The sequence below is a fragment of the Pavona decussata genome, unplaced genomic scaffold (assembly GCF_977016875.1).
Source record: "Pavona decussata unplaced genomic scaffold, jaPavDecu1.1 SCAFFOLD_89, whole genome shotgun sequence".
In the NCBI taxonomy this organism is placed as follows: Eukaryota; Metazoa; Cnidaria; class Anthozoa; order Scleractinia; family Agariciidae; genus Pavona; species Pavona decussata.
The window spans coordinates 321172-336727 of NW_028145506.1; the positions used below are offsets into that span (position 1 = coordinate 321172).

General features: G+C 38.5%; 1 protein-coding gene across 1 annotated transcript in view; it reads right to left on the reverse strand.

Moving 5' to 3' along the window:
• Nucleotides 1-13060, reverse strand: part of LOC146474403 (uncharacterized) — a 60570-nt gene extending 47510 nt beyond the window's left edge. The window contains exons 1-13 of the mRNA XM_085116996.1: nucleotides 12818-13060; nucleotides 10174-10372; nucleotides 8504-8576; nucleotides 7629-7707; nucleotides 6206-6334; nucleotides 5673-5834; nucleotides 4317-4634; nucleotides 3298-3458; nucleotides 3063-3171; nucleotides 2449-2477; nucleotides 1571-1669; nucleotides 1002-1083; nucleotides 645-743 (exon numbers count right to left, since the gene is read on the reverse strand). Coding sequence (XP_084973122.1) covers nucleotides 645-743; nucleotides 1002-1083; nucleotides 1571-1669; nucleotides 2449-2477; nucleotides 3063-3171; nucleotides 3298-3458; nucleotides 4317-4634; nucleotides 5673-5834; nucleotides 6206-6334; nucleotides 7629-7707; nucleotides 8504-8576; nucleotides 10174-10372; nucleotides 12818-12970 — 1692 coding nt within the window. The 5' untranslated portion in view covers nucleotides 12971-13060. The remainder of the gene's footprint in view (nucleotides 1-644; nucleotides 744-1001; nucleotides 1084-1570; nucleotides 1670-2448; nucleotides 2478-3062; nucleotides 3172-3297; nucleotides 3459-4316; nucleotides 4635-5672; nucleotides 5835-6205; nucleotides 6335-7628; nucleotides 7708-8503; nucleotides 8577-10173; nucleotides 10373-12817) is intronic.
• Nucleotides 13061-15556: the final 2496 nt, after the last annotated feature.

The following is a 15556-nucleotide window of genomic DNA, read 5'->3' on the forward strand; positions in this document are numbered from 1 at the left end:
AAGTAGCCTATCGTCCCTGAACTTTTAAAGCAACGTTGTCGCGAGTCAAGTTTCGTTCTTATTTTTGTTGGGGTTCCAGGGAATGGGTTGTCAACTTTTTAGGGGAATGGTTAGGTGGTGGGTTTACACAGCAGGGGACCTAGGGTTCTATTGTATGCCCACCTGCCTCAAGGCGAATTTGTAAAATAATAAATAAATAAATAAATAAATAAATAAATAAATAAATAGATAAATAGATAGATAGATAGATAGATAGATAGATAGATAGATAGATAGATAGATAGATAGATAGATAGATAGATAGATAGATAGATAGATAGATAGATAGATAGATAGATAGATAGATAGATAGATAGATAGATAGATAGATAGATAGATAGATAGATAGATAGATAGATAGATAGATAGATAAATAAATAAATAAATAAATAAGAAACTTCCCGTTCAACGCCTCCCCATCGAAACTCGTCTAGCAATGAAAAATTGCGTTGCGAGTTGCAAGTAGATTAGTCTTCTACTATTCACAGCGTGGAACATGGTTTGCGACTTCCAACGCGTTGCTAGGTTACAGCACAACATTGCCTAGTGAAACCGCACCTTAAACCACAGAGGTACGCATAATAAACAGGGTAACATTAGCTGACCTTAAAGTCTGACGGCTCATCGTCTGTACCCAGCGCCCCGTGACAGCTATCATAGCCAACTGGAGGTGACGTTAGATCCAACGAAAATTTCCTGAATGCCTTGAAGACAAAAAGAAAGAAAAAGAAACTACCATGTTGGAAGAGTAACTTTGTTAAGACAGGATAATATGCGTTTGACTAACATTGTACGGAAAGATAAAAGGGATACTTTTTGTCACTTCAAGTTTGAGAAACTTGATAAATTTTGGACAAGAAATTGATTGATTATCCTTCAAAAACAACAAAAATACACACAGTATAAACGACGTTAAAAAGCTCATTAAAAACGTGTACGTGAGTTCAGTTGAATTCCTTTACCTTGACTTTTCCTAAGGCGACCTCGTTGACTAACATCAGCCTTGTTCCACTGCTTCCTGGCACTGAATATTTTGCGCTTGTGCTGCAAACAAACATTTCAACACTTGACACTGACGCTTGAGAATGATGTATTAAGTGACACAGGCATACTCGGAAAAAGGAAATCCGGGTGCTCCTATCAGAAGTCGAACCCAAGACCTTCCGATTACTAGTTCGGATGCTCTACCACTGAGCTACAGGAGACTCGTAGGAGCTAAGGCCATCAAACTACTGTATTAATAACACACTTTATTTAGAGAGGGTGGCACGGGATAGTTGAGGTAACTAATAAACTTGTGGCGAGCTCTATCTAAAAAATTCTTACAAAACTAATACAATGTAATAGGGAGTGTACATAGAAATGTGAGAGCTAAAAATACAATGTAGGTTCCTTTGAAAACTAACGTTTTATCTTTTACGATCCCTCGGGGAACTAATTGCCTTGGTCTTCTGAGTCTTGGCTTTTTCTTCGACGGGGAAAAGATTAACTGGTTATTTCCCTAAGGACCAGCAATGAGAAATATTCTAACCTTGCCGAGCTGGCGAAGTATATCCCACTTCCAAGCATTCCTGCATCTGATCGTTTGCCTCCAAAGTCATCGACGATAATCTTGGGCAGCAGGAGGCCCCTGAAAACATCAAAAACAGTTAATTTCTCACACACTGAATGCCATTTGTCTGCAACATAAGAATGCAACAGCATTTATTGACAACTCAACAATTCCACAAAGATTACAGACTCACTGACAGACGGGGGGGGGGGGGAGGGTGGGAAAGCTGTTGCTTCGTATGGCAAGAAACCAAAAACTGAATCACATGACCGAATGTGACATCTGATATCCTTACTCGTACCCAGATCCCCGCTCAATTCCCCATTCAGTGTGTGAGAACTTCATTTCTTGCCTCTTTCCAAGCTTAGCCGGCAAGAAAAACATTTTACTCATGAATCTTGAAACAGACATCAGAAGGTCACAAACCATGAATGCTTTTTATGTCAGAGCTCTATACTTGCTTAATACTTCAAACCTATTAAGAACAGGCCAGAGCTGAATACATTTATACACAGGAACCGTAACAAAAAAAACCTTGTCGCCTTGTTTGTCGCAATGTTGCGAGAAACCGCAATTTAACGCCGACAAAAACTAGTAGCTATCAATTAGTTACCTTTCAATGTATACCCAAAGAAAAACTTAAAATGGCTTCCGTGGTAAAGTTAGAGGGAAAACAAGACTGAGCGAGAGTTTGGACTCCTGTCAGCTCTCGTTGTGGTGTCTCTGAAATGCTAGGTGCCCCCGTGTCTACCCTCCTACGTAGACTCTCTTTGGTGCATCACGTCACGCACGGCACTCCTTGCCGTGACGTGATGACAAGAACATACCCGTAGTTATAACGTAAACTGCATACTAACCTTGACAAAATACCAACAAAGTTTGTCACCTGAAACGAAAATAAAAGGCAATTCAGTTTAAAACAAAAAACATGGAATGAAATTATTTTCGAGTGCTAAATTAAACCAAGGACTACTGTCCTTAAAGTTTCCCGGGCTTGCCGCCCAGTAAAGGAAATTCGGTTTGCCGAGGACAAAGATTTATGATATCCGCTTTATAGTACTTTAGTTTAAACAACCTAGGAAGCATTTTCCCTTGCACAGATTCATTACTCAGTGTGAAAAAATGAATACTGAGGAATAAATTCTCAGATTTCATTTCTTCGCCTTATGGCGCGGAGAGCGGTGATAATGATGATGATGATGATGATGATGATGATGATGATTTTTTAATAAAACTGTACAGAAAGCTCTCTTACAAAATGTATAGCTAAAGGTAACAATCAATCCGTCTCTTGCATAACGTGGTACGGCTACAATTGGCACTTCCCCTTTTTTTCGCAAAATCAATTTGTTTAAACATGCCGCTCTCCTCACCGGAATGAAAAACTAAAGAGAAATGCGGCGTTGAAGTTCTGATGATCACAGCATGTTGTCCATTTACATTTGCTAGTCAGTGTCCAAGTTTTTCTTACCTTAGATGCGTGGAAAAGAAGTTTTTTATTTTCAATGTCGTGAGAGAAAGCTCCTTCCTCCACTGGGCGATGAATGGAGAAAACGTTGAGAACGTTCATCTTGGACGAGCTGAATATTGAAGGTAAAGAAAGTTAGCACGGAAATTTTATGGAGACAGGGCATCCACCACAACTTGAGCCAAGACGCTGAATAAGCAGTATCTTCATGAACAACAGCTGACAAAACTGAATTTACCGGGTTTCACTTGAGTTGACATATCCTTGAATCTTTTCAAACTCATCGCTGCTATGCTCCAAACACTCAATGTGACACTTCAGTGACCTGTACTTGGAATACACGCTCCTTCTTGTCAACCAGTTTGTAGTTTCACCGATACTCACCATGTCTTTGATGAGCTGTTGATAGACGGAACATGAACACAGTATTGAGACAAGACATTGAGGCGTTTTTTTTTATGTTGTTGACAAGTATTATAAGGGAAACAGTTCAGTTCAGTCAACAGTAAGTTGCTATAGAGGGAAGCCACTTTATATTTGAGCAAATATCTGATTTATTTGCCATTTTGTCAACCTTTCAACTGTTTAGGAATGCATAAAAGTCCTTACTTTTTTATACAAGTTAAACGTTAAACATTCCAAATTAAAAGAAAAAAAGAATAAAAATAATGAGATGAACGAATAAAGGAACGAACAAATATCCAGACAGAAGAAAATGAATGGATGAAAACGCTAGCAGATGGATGAATGCATGAATGAACAAAAAAACTGACGGACATACACACAATAAAAAGAACTTTAAACAAGTAAAAGAGTGACTTAAGAGGTCACTTATCAATTGTCATGACAATTGTACACTGTAGTGATGGTTTATTTCTTTTAAAGCATTGATCTACAGCGTTTATATTTGAAACTGCTTCAATACAATACGTGTAGCTACTTTTTTATCCAGTAAACACATAAGATAACCTCTGTAAGTTTCAGTGCACAAGCAGTATTTTTTGTGCGTTTACTCTTCAAAGCTATGCTTGTACTACATTCATTGTCTTAGCTTATATCTTCTTATTATTTCCATTTTCAAACCATGACCATATGACAGTAACAGTAACAAGTAAGATATATTTCGACTACAATTAATGATCATGGTTGCTACAATTATTTGACCTGTTGGACTATCTGCTTGACAGAGTTGACACAGGGTTGACACTGCTTCTTGATCACTGATAGGGTAATATTAAGTAATATTCAGTGTCTCACCTGACACAAGTCTTGTTTCTGTGCAATAGTTTTCCTTGATGTTATTCCTGTCCCTTTGTTCTTGTGTGGAATAACTGAGAAGAATTCATCTGAAAGATTCTTAACCGCACCACGATCTCCAGCAGCACCTAAAGATTTCCTCAGTAAAAGCAGAATAGCTTCAGCTTTCTCCACATCCTCAAGTTTGATGGCATCAACAGGAACAGCCAGAATGTTGGACAGACTACCAGTTGCCTCATTCCAAATGAAATCCACCAGGTTTGCAACATCAGAAGAGAATTGAGAATCTTCTTCGGAACAGTAGTCACTGATCGTCATCTGAACAAAGATTTATGTAATCAATGAAATGGGGACAGCTACTGATCGAACACGCAGAGTAAATAAACAAATAATAAAATAAATAAATGGGTATTTCAGAGGCTTCCACAGAGTGGCTCTTAGCTTTCATCCACTGTTTCCAGGTCGAGTTGGAGAATGTTGTTTTTTGTGGAGGGAGGAAACCTGGAGTACCCGGAGAACAACCCTTGAAGCAGGGAATCCATGAGGACCAACAACAAACTCCATCCACATATGGCATTGATGCCGGGAATCGAACCTGGGCCACATTGGTGGGAGGCAGGTGCTCTCACCACTGCACCATCCCTGCCCCCCCCCCCCCCCACCCCCCCGCCTCATCTCAACTTGCTTTGAATGAGGTTTTGAAAATGTGATCTTAATTATCATAAAATTTGGTGAACATTTGTTTTGAATTTCTCCAAGAATTATTAATGGTTTGAGAAGCTATATCAAACACTCAAAAGGGCACATCATCCAGTTTCCAAACAACTTGAAGCTGGTAAAAAAATCCGCTGTCTCATTTTTTCAACCCACTTTTTGATGTTGGGAAATTGGATGAAACACTTCTCCTCATGTTTGATGTTTCATGTTTTTCATGTGCGTTAATACATGTTGGACCATCTTGTCATTTCATTCAGTTAACCTTTTCTTTCTTTTTTTTTTTTCAAAACAAAACCTGACATTAAGTTATTTCTTAATAATAATCTCATCTGACAAGCACTGTTGATCTGACTAGCGAGTTAATGTGTGATTCCAAAAAATATCCATACCCCCCCACCCCACCCCAAAGGGAGAGGAGTCTCAAAGGAAGGTACGAAGCAACACTGAAAATTAGAATTGCCAGTGGAGGTGGGGGGGGGGAGACGGTAAAACCAAAAAATACTCCATGGGAGAGGTATGGATTTTTATTGGAAAAAACACACTGTGGCAACATCAAGTAGTTATTTTGAAAGGAGAATTAAAATGCCATCAACGTTGGGATGGAAAACGTTATTAAGCAAAACAAAATGCAAAACATACCTGCATCATTTTATCAGAACCAATTTTGTGGGACAAAATTGACTCCACCTTTGTCAAACTGTAAGGTGGTTGTGTCTGCTGATTATACAGAGCAGTGTATGCCCCAAGAGCCTCCTCTGCAGTATTAAAATATCTGCATTCCTTTGTTCCAAGGGAACCTTCCTGTGAGAAATTAAGAAATGATATGCATTGATCATTTTCCTGCTAGTGACAACTCTTTATTTTTAACATTTAGTAATGAACATTCACTGTGGTCTATTGTCATTAATGATTTGTATTAAAATCTGGTTACCTTAAAATTTTTTTTTTACAGCAAATTATGTTTAATAAAACTGCTTTTTTGTTTTAAGTTTAGCAACAATAACTTTTTTACCGTTTTTTAACCGGAAGTTAATAGACTGAAACAATGCAGCATGGCTTTTTGGGGGTTTATCAAGTTTTCCTCCAGGCTGGTAAGCTTCTCGTTTAGGTCGGTTTCCAAATTTTAAAACCAAATGAAAATTAAAAAAAATGATCCTGTTGCTAATTCTTACCCGCAGACTCTTTAGATTCCCATGGTGTGTAAAAAGTCGATATCTTGAGCCACTGCAAGGCACTTGGGGCGGAATAACATGAACCTCCAGAGCATAAAATGTGGCAACACTACCTGAGGAATCTAAACCCTTAAAGAAATTATTGAATAGATGTGATATTAATGCTACAAGTATCTTTTACAGAACAAGAAACCTAAAAGTTTTTCAGCCAGGCTGACAGTTTGCCCCTGACTCCACACCACTAAGATAGTAAAAATGTAACACCCTACCACTCACCTTTTCATCATATCATAACCCTTGTGAAAATTTTTCCAAGAACTCAGTGCAAATCTCAGCACATTTTTGGTCACTGAGATTCTAATCTCGGCCGAGATCTCGCAGTTATCTCAGTGCAGATCTTGGCACACAATTTTTTGGCTAGCTGAGATCACTATCATTTCGGCAAGATCTCAAAATGGTCTCAACCATCTTGGTGCGACCTGGAGAATCTCAGCAAGATTTTCTGAGATCTTGGAAAATGATCTCAACCTTCTCGGTGCGACCTCGGGAATCTTGGCGCGATTTTCTGAGATCTCAGAAATATTATGGTCTCAATCTTCTCAGTGCGACCTTGACAATCTTGGCAAGATGCCGTTTGTATCGGCAAGATAAACGAGATCTAAGAATGATCTCAACTTTCTCGAGAATCTCGGCACAAGCTTGTTTATAAACTTAAGGTGAGATAAGCGAGATCATGGAGTGGTCTCAACCTTTGCGGTGCGGGCTTGAGAATCTCGGCGAGATCTCGCTTTTCTGGCTGAAATAAGCGAGATCGCAGAATGATCTCAACATTCGTGATTTGACAACAGGAATTTCAGTGCTATTTTCATATTGGAATTGCCCAATCTTCCAATTTTGCAGCAAACAGGGAAACCCTCTAATACCTTGAACATGCACTTGCTCACAGTAAATAATGATTGGGCTATTCTTCCATGTTGCTTTCAAAATTAAATGCAAGGTGAATTTAGCCAAGGAAGTACTGTACAATATTAATGGCACATGTATGTTACACAGGAAGTACTGCACAATATTAATGGCACATGTATGTTACACAGACATGGTACCAAGTTTACAACCCAGTATACAAAACATTCAATATTGGCATTTGTCACTCCTCCCTCCTTGTCAGTTCCAGAAAAAATCGATACCCACCCCAAGGAAGGTCATTGGAAATTCTTAGGGGGGGGGGGGGGGGGGGGGTCTTCAAAATCAAAATTTTAGAAGCAAAGTATGAGGCTAACCTGGAATTTCCTGGGGGGAGAGGGGGTGCAAAACAAAAAACCTTCCATGGGGGGAGTATGGATATTTTCTGGAACTGCACAATTTGTTATTCACTGAAACACTCCAAACTATTTCTTTTCCATGGTTCTCACATATAGAGTACCTGCAGCAGAACATCTTTAGTAATTTCACAGTTCTGCTCATCATAACATGGAGCATCAGCTGCCTTGTAAAGCCAAACCCTGGAAAATAATAAACATACCAGAAATTAATTTTTCTGACTGTCACTTGTCCAACTTCTCCATCTGGTGATCCTAATTACATAGAACCCAAAATGGTACTGAAAAAGGTGCGCTGAAGTGAAGCATATGGCATTCATAAAATATATTTAAACTGTAGATAATAAATATTAAAAGGAGAGACCATCACAGTCCTGTGTGTGCAACTTAATTAAAGGGAAGTGTCATGGGGTTTTTGACTTAATTCTTTTGTTAAAAATGGCAAAATAAGCCCTTCCCTTAGCTACAAAATAATTCCAGAACAATGTGAGGAAAGAAATCAACTCAATTCTTGAAAGGAACAACTCGCGATCTGTTCTAGCACATTTTGGATTCAACCAATTAAAATGGCACAACTTGAAAAACGTTAGCCTAACATATTTGAAGCGCATGCAACCTATTCTGAATTTTCTTTTTCAGGCTTTCTTTTCATAACTGCTTTTAAAAGTCATGGGACTGTATACTGTGATAACTAGTCATTTTAATTAATGAAATAGGCTGGTACATCGGTATTTTATAGTTTTGTTGATTATCCAGACTCTTCTCTTGGCTTTGAATTTTCACATGTCGAATATTTATGTCTCAAAACAGATTAGGTCATGATATAATTAAAAAATCCACACAATGACCACTGAAATAGATTTGTGATTTCTTTTGCTTTCAAAAGACAGTTTTGAAAGGGTTGGAGTACATCATGCTTGATCAGATTGTAAGATGTCTGGTATTTGATATCAGTGTCCTGATCACTCTGAATACTTACCGTATTTTATTGATGTCTGGAAGCTGCAGTTTCTTTGCAAGTTTTGTCTGCTTCTTGGTAGCTTGGCTCTTACCTGCAGAGTAAAATATTTAAGAATTGGTTCATGCTTTTAGCTGTGCGTATATCGAGTTATGGATGCACTTGGGAAGTTTGGAGAGCACTCAAGAAGCTAGAGTTGCTCTCGGCTACGCCTCGAGCAACTCTTACGCTTCTCTCATGCTCTCCAAACTTCCCGCGTGCATCCATAACTCGATATACGCACAGCTAAAAGCATGAACCAATTCTTTTATAACATAGTGAAAATAGAGTAAATAATTCCTGGAAAACAGGTTTTGTTCCTCATTAATTGCAAAATTCTCTGTACAAAAAAAAAAGGTGAAAATGGTTTCTCATATCGGTTTAATCCTAACGTTTCATTAAGCTTCAAGTTCTTATAAATATACATTATTTATGGTGTTAGTCTCTCTGTGAAAGATTTTTAATAACACAGGCACACATGCTTCCCCCATCTGACTTGCACACGTCATCGGATGGACGCACGGCCGTATAGTACGTATGTTGAGAAATATACCAGGATGACGCCAATAGGAATTAGATTAGGATGCACGCGCGCTATGTTATAATTAAATCTTGTTCATCCCAAGTGAACATCAACACAACATGCATGAGTAATGCCGGTCTATAAAATAATAATTGCCCACTGGCACCTGGCTTTTCTATAAGATTTGAGTGGTGACAGCACTCGCCCAGTAACCCAAAGGTCATAATTTTTCGTTTTAACTAGAATAAGGGTATTAATATAAGCTCTAACGGGACACCCCACATAAAACAGCACAGAAATTCAGCTTAATGTTTATTGGATGATTCCAGAAAATATCTGTACCCAACCATCGTTGGCATCAACAATTTATCCCTCCACGCCCCTTGTCTTTAGAAATTCCAAAATGCTCAAACCCCTCCCCTCGTGCCCCTCAGAATTCCAGTCTGATTGGTTACATGTAAACACGGTGACTTTACCAATATATCAACATAAATACTTGCTGGCATTTTTAGTATTCTGTACAAGCAAAACAGTTATTATATATGCAGACTGAAATGTTTTCAGGTTACTGTTATATTTACTAACAAAATCATTATATAATTATAAAATCAACAGACAAAATAATCGCACACATCATGTCATGTCTGAAAGTCATAACAAATTTCCCTTGGATTGTCTACAACATATCACCAATTTTAGTTCTCCGTAAATTCAACATGTCTGCTTCTAAATTTTTGTTAATGAAACAGAGAAACCGTACCAAAAAAAAAACCCACTGTTTTTGAATTCGCAGGTCTGTTTGCTGTGTTTTGTCCCAGTTTTTCTCGCATATAAATATTTGGTTGTTTTTTTTTTTCTTTATACAGTAGATTGTAGACTGAGACAAGTTCTGCCACATCTGGAAATCCAGAACTGAAAGACCCCCATTCCTCCAGAATTCCTAGCCTAAAGATCTCCCCATCCTCCTTGAAATTCCAAGATCACACTCACGGTATGGTATGGATATTTTCTTGAGTCACCCATTTTATAACTATACCTCACAGTAGGTTGTAAACATCACAGTTTTCACATACAATTTTCACACCAGTTGTGTTGGCCAAAACATTTCACTCACAGTTACATGACCTACCAGCGATCTTTCCTGAACTGAAATTCTGCGACTCGAGTGTTTCTGACAGAAGATAAGGCTGAGAATCAAGCAGCTTGCCAGACTTGATGCAGTCTTTCACAAACTCAAAAGAAACCACCGGGATTCCATACTTGACAGCAGTTCTTCCTTTGTATGAAGCCAACGTCCTCTCTGAATTACCAGTCAACAAATAACTTGTCTAAGGAGAGAAACATGCAAAAATGATTCAGCTTCTTCTGGAATTCTTTGGAACATTATCCCTGATCACTTTAAAGTTTTACATTTCAGCGGAAATTTTTTCTCCTTCGTAAGGACCCAGAGGGTCTACTTGGCACATAGGACCTCAGCCAGAAAGGGCCCACCACAGTTCCTATTCTTTATTTACCTACATAAATAATGATGATGATGATGATGATGATGATGATTCCTTGGGTGTCAGAAGATGAGTAATTGGGGTGGAGGTATCCAGCTGGCTTTCACCCACATCCCTTATTAAATAACCCCAGTTACCTGCTCTCAATATTTTATTTTACTCCCCTCAGTACCTATAGCAGCAAATGCCCTTCTTTCCATTTCTGTACAGCAAGCTGCTTTTTATGGGATAAAGTTGCTAGTCTGATGCCCAACCCCCACCTTGGAGGGCCAGAGTGTTGCTCATCTTGCCCCTCTCCTGCAGACCAAAATGGCACGGTTGAATCGGCCAGGAGCAATAGATTTCAACAAACCTCCCCATCACACCAAGGAACAACACCAGGTCAGAGGTGTGTATTTTCACTGATATTTAAATTTTAATATATACAACTATTTGAAATGCAAGGTCAAAAAGCGAGACAAAGTTGTCTACTTATATCTGAATTTTGGCACTTGTTTCAAAGGCCTTCAGTAATGCTGAATTTGTTTTTGTCTTTTCTCTCTCCTCCATATTGGTCATTTCACCTTATCCCATTCGTATGACCACCCCATAAATTATTTCATGACCTTAATCAGAGGTCATATAACCTGCGGATGCAGAAGTATTTGCAGCTGTCGCTGTCAGAAAGGCGACACCCGCAAATACATCGCGGGCTTAGGTGGTTATGTTAATTAACATCCTGATTCCACTATGCAAAATACACTACTTAAATTTCCACACAAATGTAATTTAAGCCAGGCATTGTAACAGCTTCTAATATCTGAACAACCTTGATCTGTTCAATATATGCCAAAATAAGGCTTGTTTTCTGATGAATTTATAGCTGGGCTTGTAACAATGCTTACACTTATAGATATGTGGGTCACTATAAATAGTTATGGGTGTGTCAGCTGAAATAAATAATGAAATATCTTTAGAAAATAGTACTGATAAATGTACATATGGCAGATCCTCCAGTGACATGAAGAAATAAATGATGATGTCATTTTACAAATTAAAATAGCCCTTCCTACAAAAAGCTGTACATGTATCATGTTCAAACCCAGGGTGTATTCCTTGTATGTCTCATGCCAAAGATATGCTGAGAGTTTAGAAGTTCCACCCCAAGCGGCTGCAGGAGTAGTTGCACCAGGAAATGTTATGCTGACTGCCTGTAGACTCTAATCCCTACAACGGGATAGAATTCGTAGATATGTTTGGACATACATATACATAAACTTTATTTGGCGACGCCCGTTTATAATTTGGCAGCCAAAGGGTGATGTGGACCTGCCTTAAAAGTAAACTAACAAATTTACAACAAGAAAATAAATTGAAAAATGTATAACAAATTGTGTGTGCATGTGTATTACATATGCATGATTAAAAACTAAGACTAAAATAAAAATGAAGTCAATAATAATAATAAAAGGAGTCATTATTGTCCATAATGAGGGAACCTTCTTTACTGAAGCTAAAGTCATTGATGTTTTTGTGTTTTTTGGAGGTGTTGATGTTTGATCACAGTTCTTGGTTTTGCCTGGGATAGCATTCCATATCATAGTACCTCTGTGCTTAAGAGAAAGTCTTCCTATTTCTTTATTAGGCCTATATAGTTCAAGTTGTTTTGTTCGTGTCTGGTCTTATAAATAATAATGCTTTGTCTCTCTCAATACAAACAAGTCTTGGATCAAGTCTTGGACAACAACGGTTTGATTGAAATTCAGGTTGAAGTTTTCGAAAGCTTAGTTAATTTTTCGTCACGGCAACGCCTATGAGATACATGTAATCTTAATTAAGCCAGGCATTACCTCTGTCTTACGACGCTTTACATCGAAGACCACGATCGCGTGCCAGTACAGTGGGTGTTACGAAAACGAGTGATTTGGAAACTCACGCCGAATTAAGATCTTCGGTAATTAATTAAAATGTACCCGATTTCTGTCGTTAACGAATCGCTCGATCATCACAAAACTTTATTTGGCAAACCGGAAACATTATTTTTGAGCTCTACATGTACGTAGCTTGCACTGTAAGGATGCAATGCGAAATGCGGAAGTCTCGGAACTTTAAAACTGAAAAACCATGCCACGACGAACAATTCTTTAAACAACAGTATTCCAGCGATATAAAACCATAGTTACTTAGTCCAGACATTCAGCCGATCCGAGACTTAACTCACCGACCTCACGAATAATGAGACATGTTTGCTGTTGATGACAATTTTTCTATATAAGCTTAAATGCTTCCCACCTGTTTGGTCAAGATATATGACAAGATTCCTCCGTTTTCAATGACATTTCCTCGAATTTCTTGCTTTTCTTTGAATGACAGTTGTGAGGAGGCAGCAAAATCAACCGCGAACTGCAGACCTTGAAATATATCGGACATCTGCAACGTCCCCATGACTTGGGTGAAGTTTCTACACAACTGCAGTAAAATGTCCCCCTTTCATTTTGCAGAGTGCTGCAGTTTCGCTCCGTGAAAGAACCCGTCAGGCGTTCTATACCGTACCTGCGATGACCTGGGAACTACAACTCAAATTGAACTCGACGGTAGTTTCAGCTGCAGGTTTTATTCATTTTCCACCCAATTTACATTTGAAATTTACAATTTATATTACCATGATTGAATTTCGTGATGATAACGTTTTATAGGACACACCTCTCATGCTTTCAACCCTTGCGTGACCAGAAGGATCCTGGCGTGACTTGAGGGTCAAGCGAGCTGTCACGAAATAGTTTGGGGGGGGGGGGGGCGCCCCTCAGAAGCTGTGAACGGCTGCTTCACATGATTTGTTATACTTAAAGAAGACATTCTAATGTATGAAAATAAAAATGGTCATACGCTATACATGTTTACACTCGATCCTGCGCCAAAGGGAATGACCCCGAGGGGGGGGGGAGGGGTACTTGGGTTAAGTTGTGCTGGGTAACGGTTCCGCTGGCCTCTCAGAGCCCCTGCCCCCCCATTATAGTCTATTTTGTGGCCAGTTATAGACCCCATCTTAGTCCCCTTTTTGGGAAAATGTAATTTTCGCGATCCCAACTAAGTCACTTTCTATTTATGCATCTACTTTCAAGAACGGAATGTAATGCGAGGTGATTGTTACATTTAATAAACAACAACTTTCTGAACTTTTTAACCGAGACCATTTTGAATCCCTACTTAATAGAATTTTCTCACCCCAAAAATCCGAAAATGTGCGACCCCATTCTAGTAACTCTATTGGAAATTTGACCCCATTCTAGTCAATCCAGTCGTGAAAATGCGACCCTATCCAGCGGCACATCCCCATTAGTCTCTTATAACTGAAGGAAGTAACCCCCCCGGGGGAATGACATCTAACTCCTGACTCACATTTGGAAAAATTTGGAGTTTGTATGAAAAATATAACCAAAGTCTCTACTCAAATAATTGTGCAACTTTCTCCATTCGAAACCAACTGATACGCATTCAAGGAAGCAAGAGAATGAATTTCGAGGTGTGGCCCGTTTCTAAAGGTTTTTATTAATCTCAAACGCGTTTTTCTCCGCGCGTGATTCGTTCTCCGTGTCAGGGAATATACATACGGCGAAAAACACGTTTGGGAATAAATAGAAACAAGAGGTTTCGGTCTCGAAGATAATTCTGTTGTTTCTTCCTACAAAGGAAACGTTTTTCGAGACATCATTTCCTTAAAAAAAATCCGACGGAAATGAATGTGCATTTCCAAGGCAATTAATATGCCAGCTGATTTGCGCCACAAGGCTACTTTTCAAAGGACATGCTGCTCTTGTCAGGATGTCATTACAATTCAAATTTCAGTACAAGAAAGATTCTTGGTCGAATAATATATTAAATAGGACGAAATATTTGCTGGAAAAGCATAATTGCCAAATGGTACGATATTAAAGTATGATTGAAAAAGCACGATCAATAACACGTTATTTCCCAATTCTCAAGGAGGGGCACGCGGTCATTTCGCTAGAAACAAGAAAAAAGGAATAGGTCTTTAAGTTATTCCTTTTTTCCGAAAAATTTCCTGTGGGAGGGACTGTTCCATTTGTTCTCCCACCAGAACGACCGGTTTTACCATTCAAAGGAAAGTGCTCGGTGAAGACAATTTATTTCAGTCATAACAATATATGAAAAATTCATTTCGCCATTTTAATTAAATAAATTCGTATCAAATGCCGTGTAACTTGCTCAGTATAAAAAACCTTAACAATTCTCTGTAATTTAATCTCTACAAAACGATATTTTTGTCTTCCATTTTAAAATAACATAAAATATTTTTCCACTGGAAAATCTATCAGTACATAATGACTTGAAATCTATTAGCTAAGTTGGTGGTAGCGGTTGGGCTAATTTACAATCTCGATAAATAGACCCTTCTCCAAAATGGCGGCAACAGATTTGAATGAGTTAAAATTGAACTGAATGAAAAACTGATGCCAGCACTGGAAAGAGCACCTTTCTTTTAGTAACCTTGCAAAGTTTCAGCATATTAGGTGTTATATCAGCTTAGGAAATGTAAGATAAAATTTGACAAATTTACAGACGTTTGTATGACTGAGGGAATACGAGCCATACAAACGTCTGTAAATTTTTCATTTTTCAACTTATATTTTCTCAGCTGATATTACACCTGATATGCTGAAACTATGCAGGGTTACTAAAGTAAAAGTGCTCTTTCTAGTGCTGGTATACGTTTTTAGTTTTAACTTATTTGAATTTTCGGCCGCCATTTTGAAGAAGAGTCTATTGCATGGGTTGATGTACACGTTACCATTTGACGGCCGATTTGTTTTACTGTTGGTGTAGCGAGGGGTAAAAAATGGGCCTCATTCGAAAGATTTGCAACCCTGTCACAGATTTTTATAAATCGCCCTGAATTTCGTTTGCTCACTCAGTTTCTTTGTCGAATTGGGTCAAATCGGCCTGATTATAATCGGTGCATGTAAATTACCGTTATAATTAATTTCCTGAGAGACTAAAGCAAACCTGTTC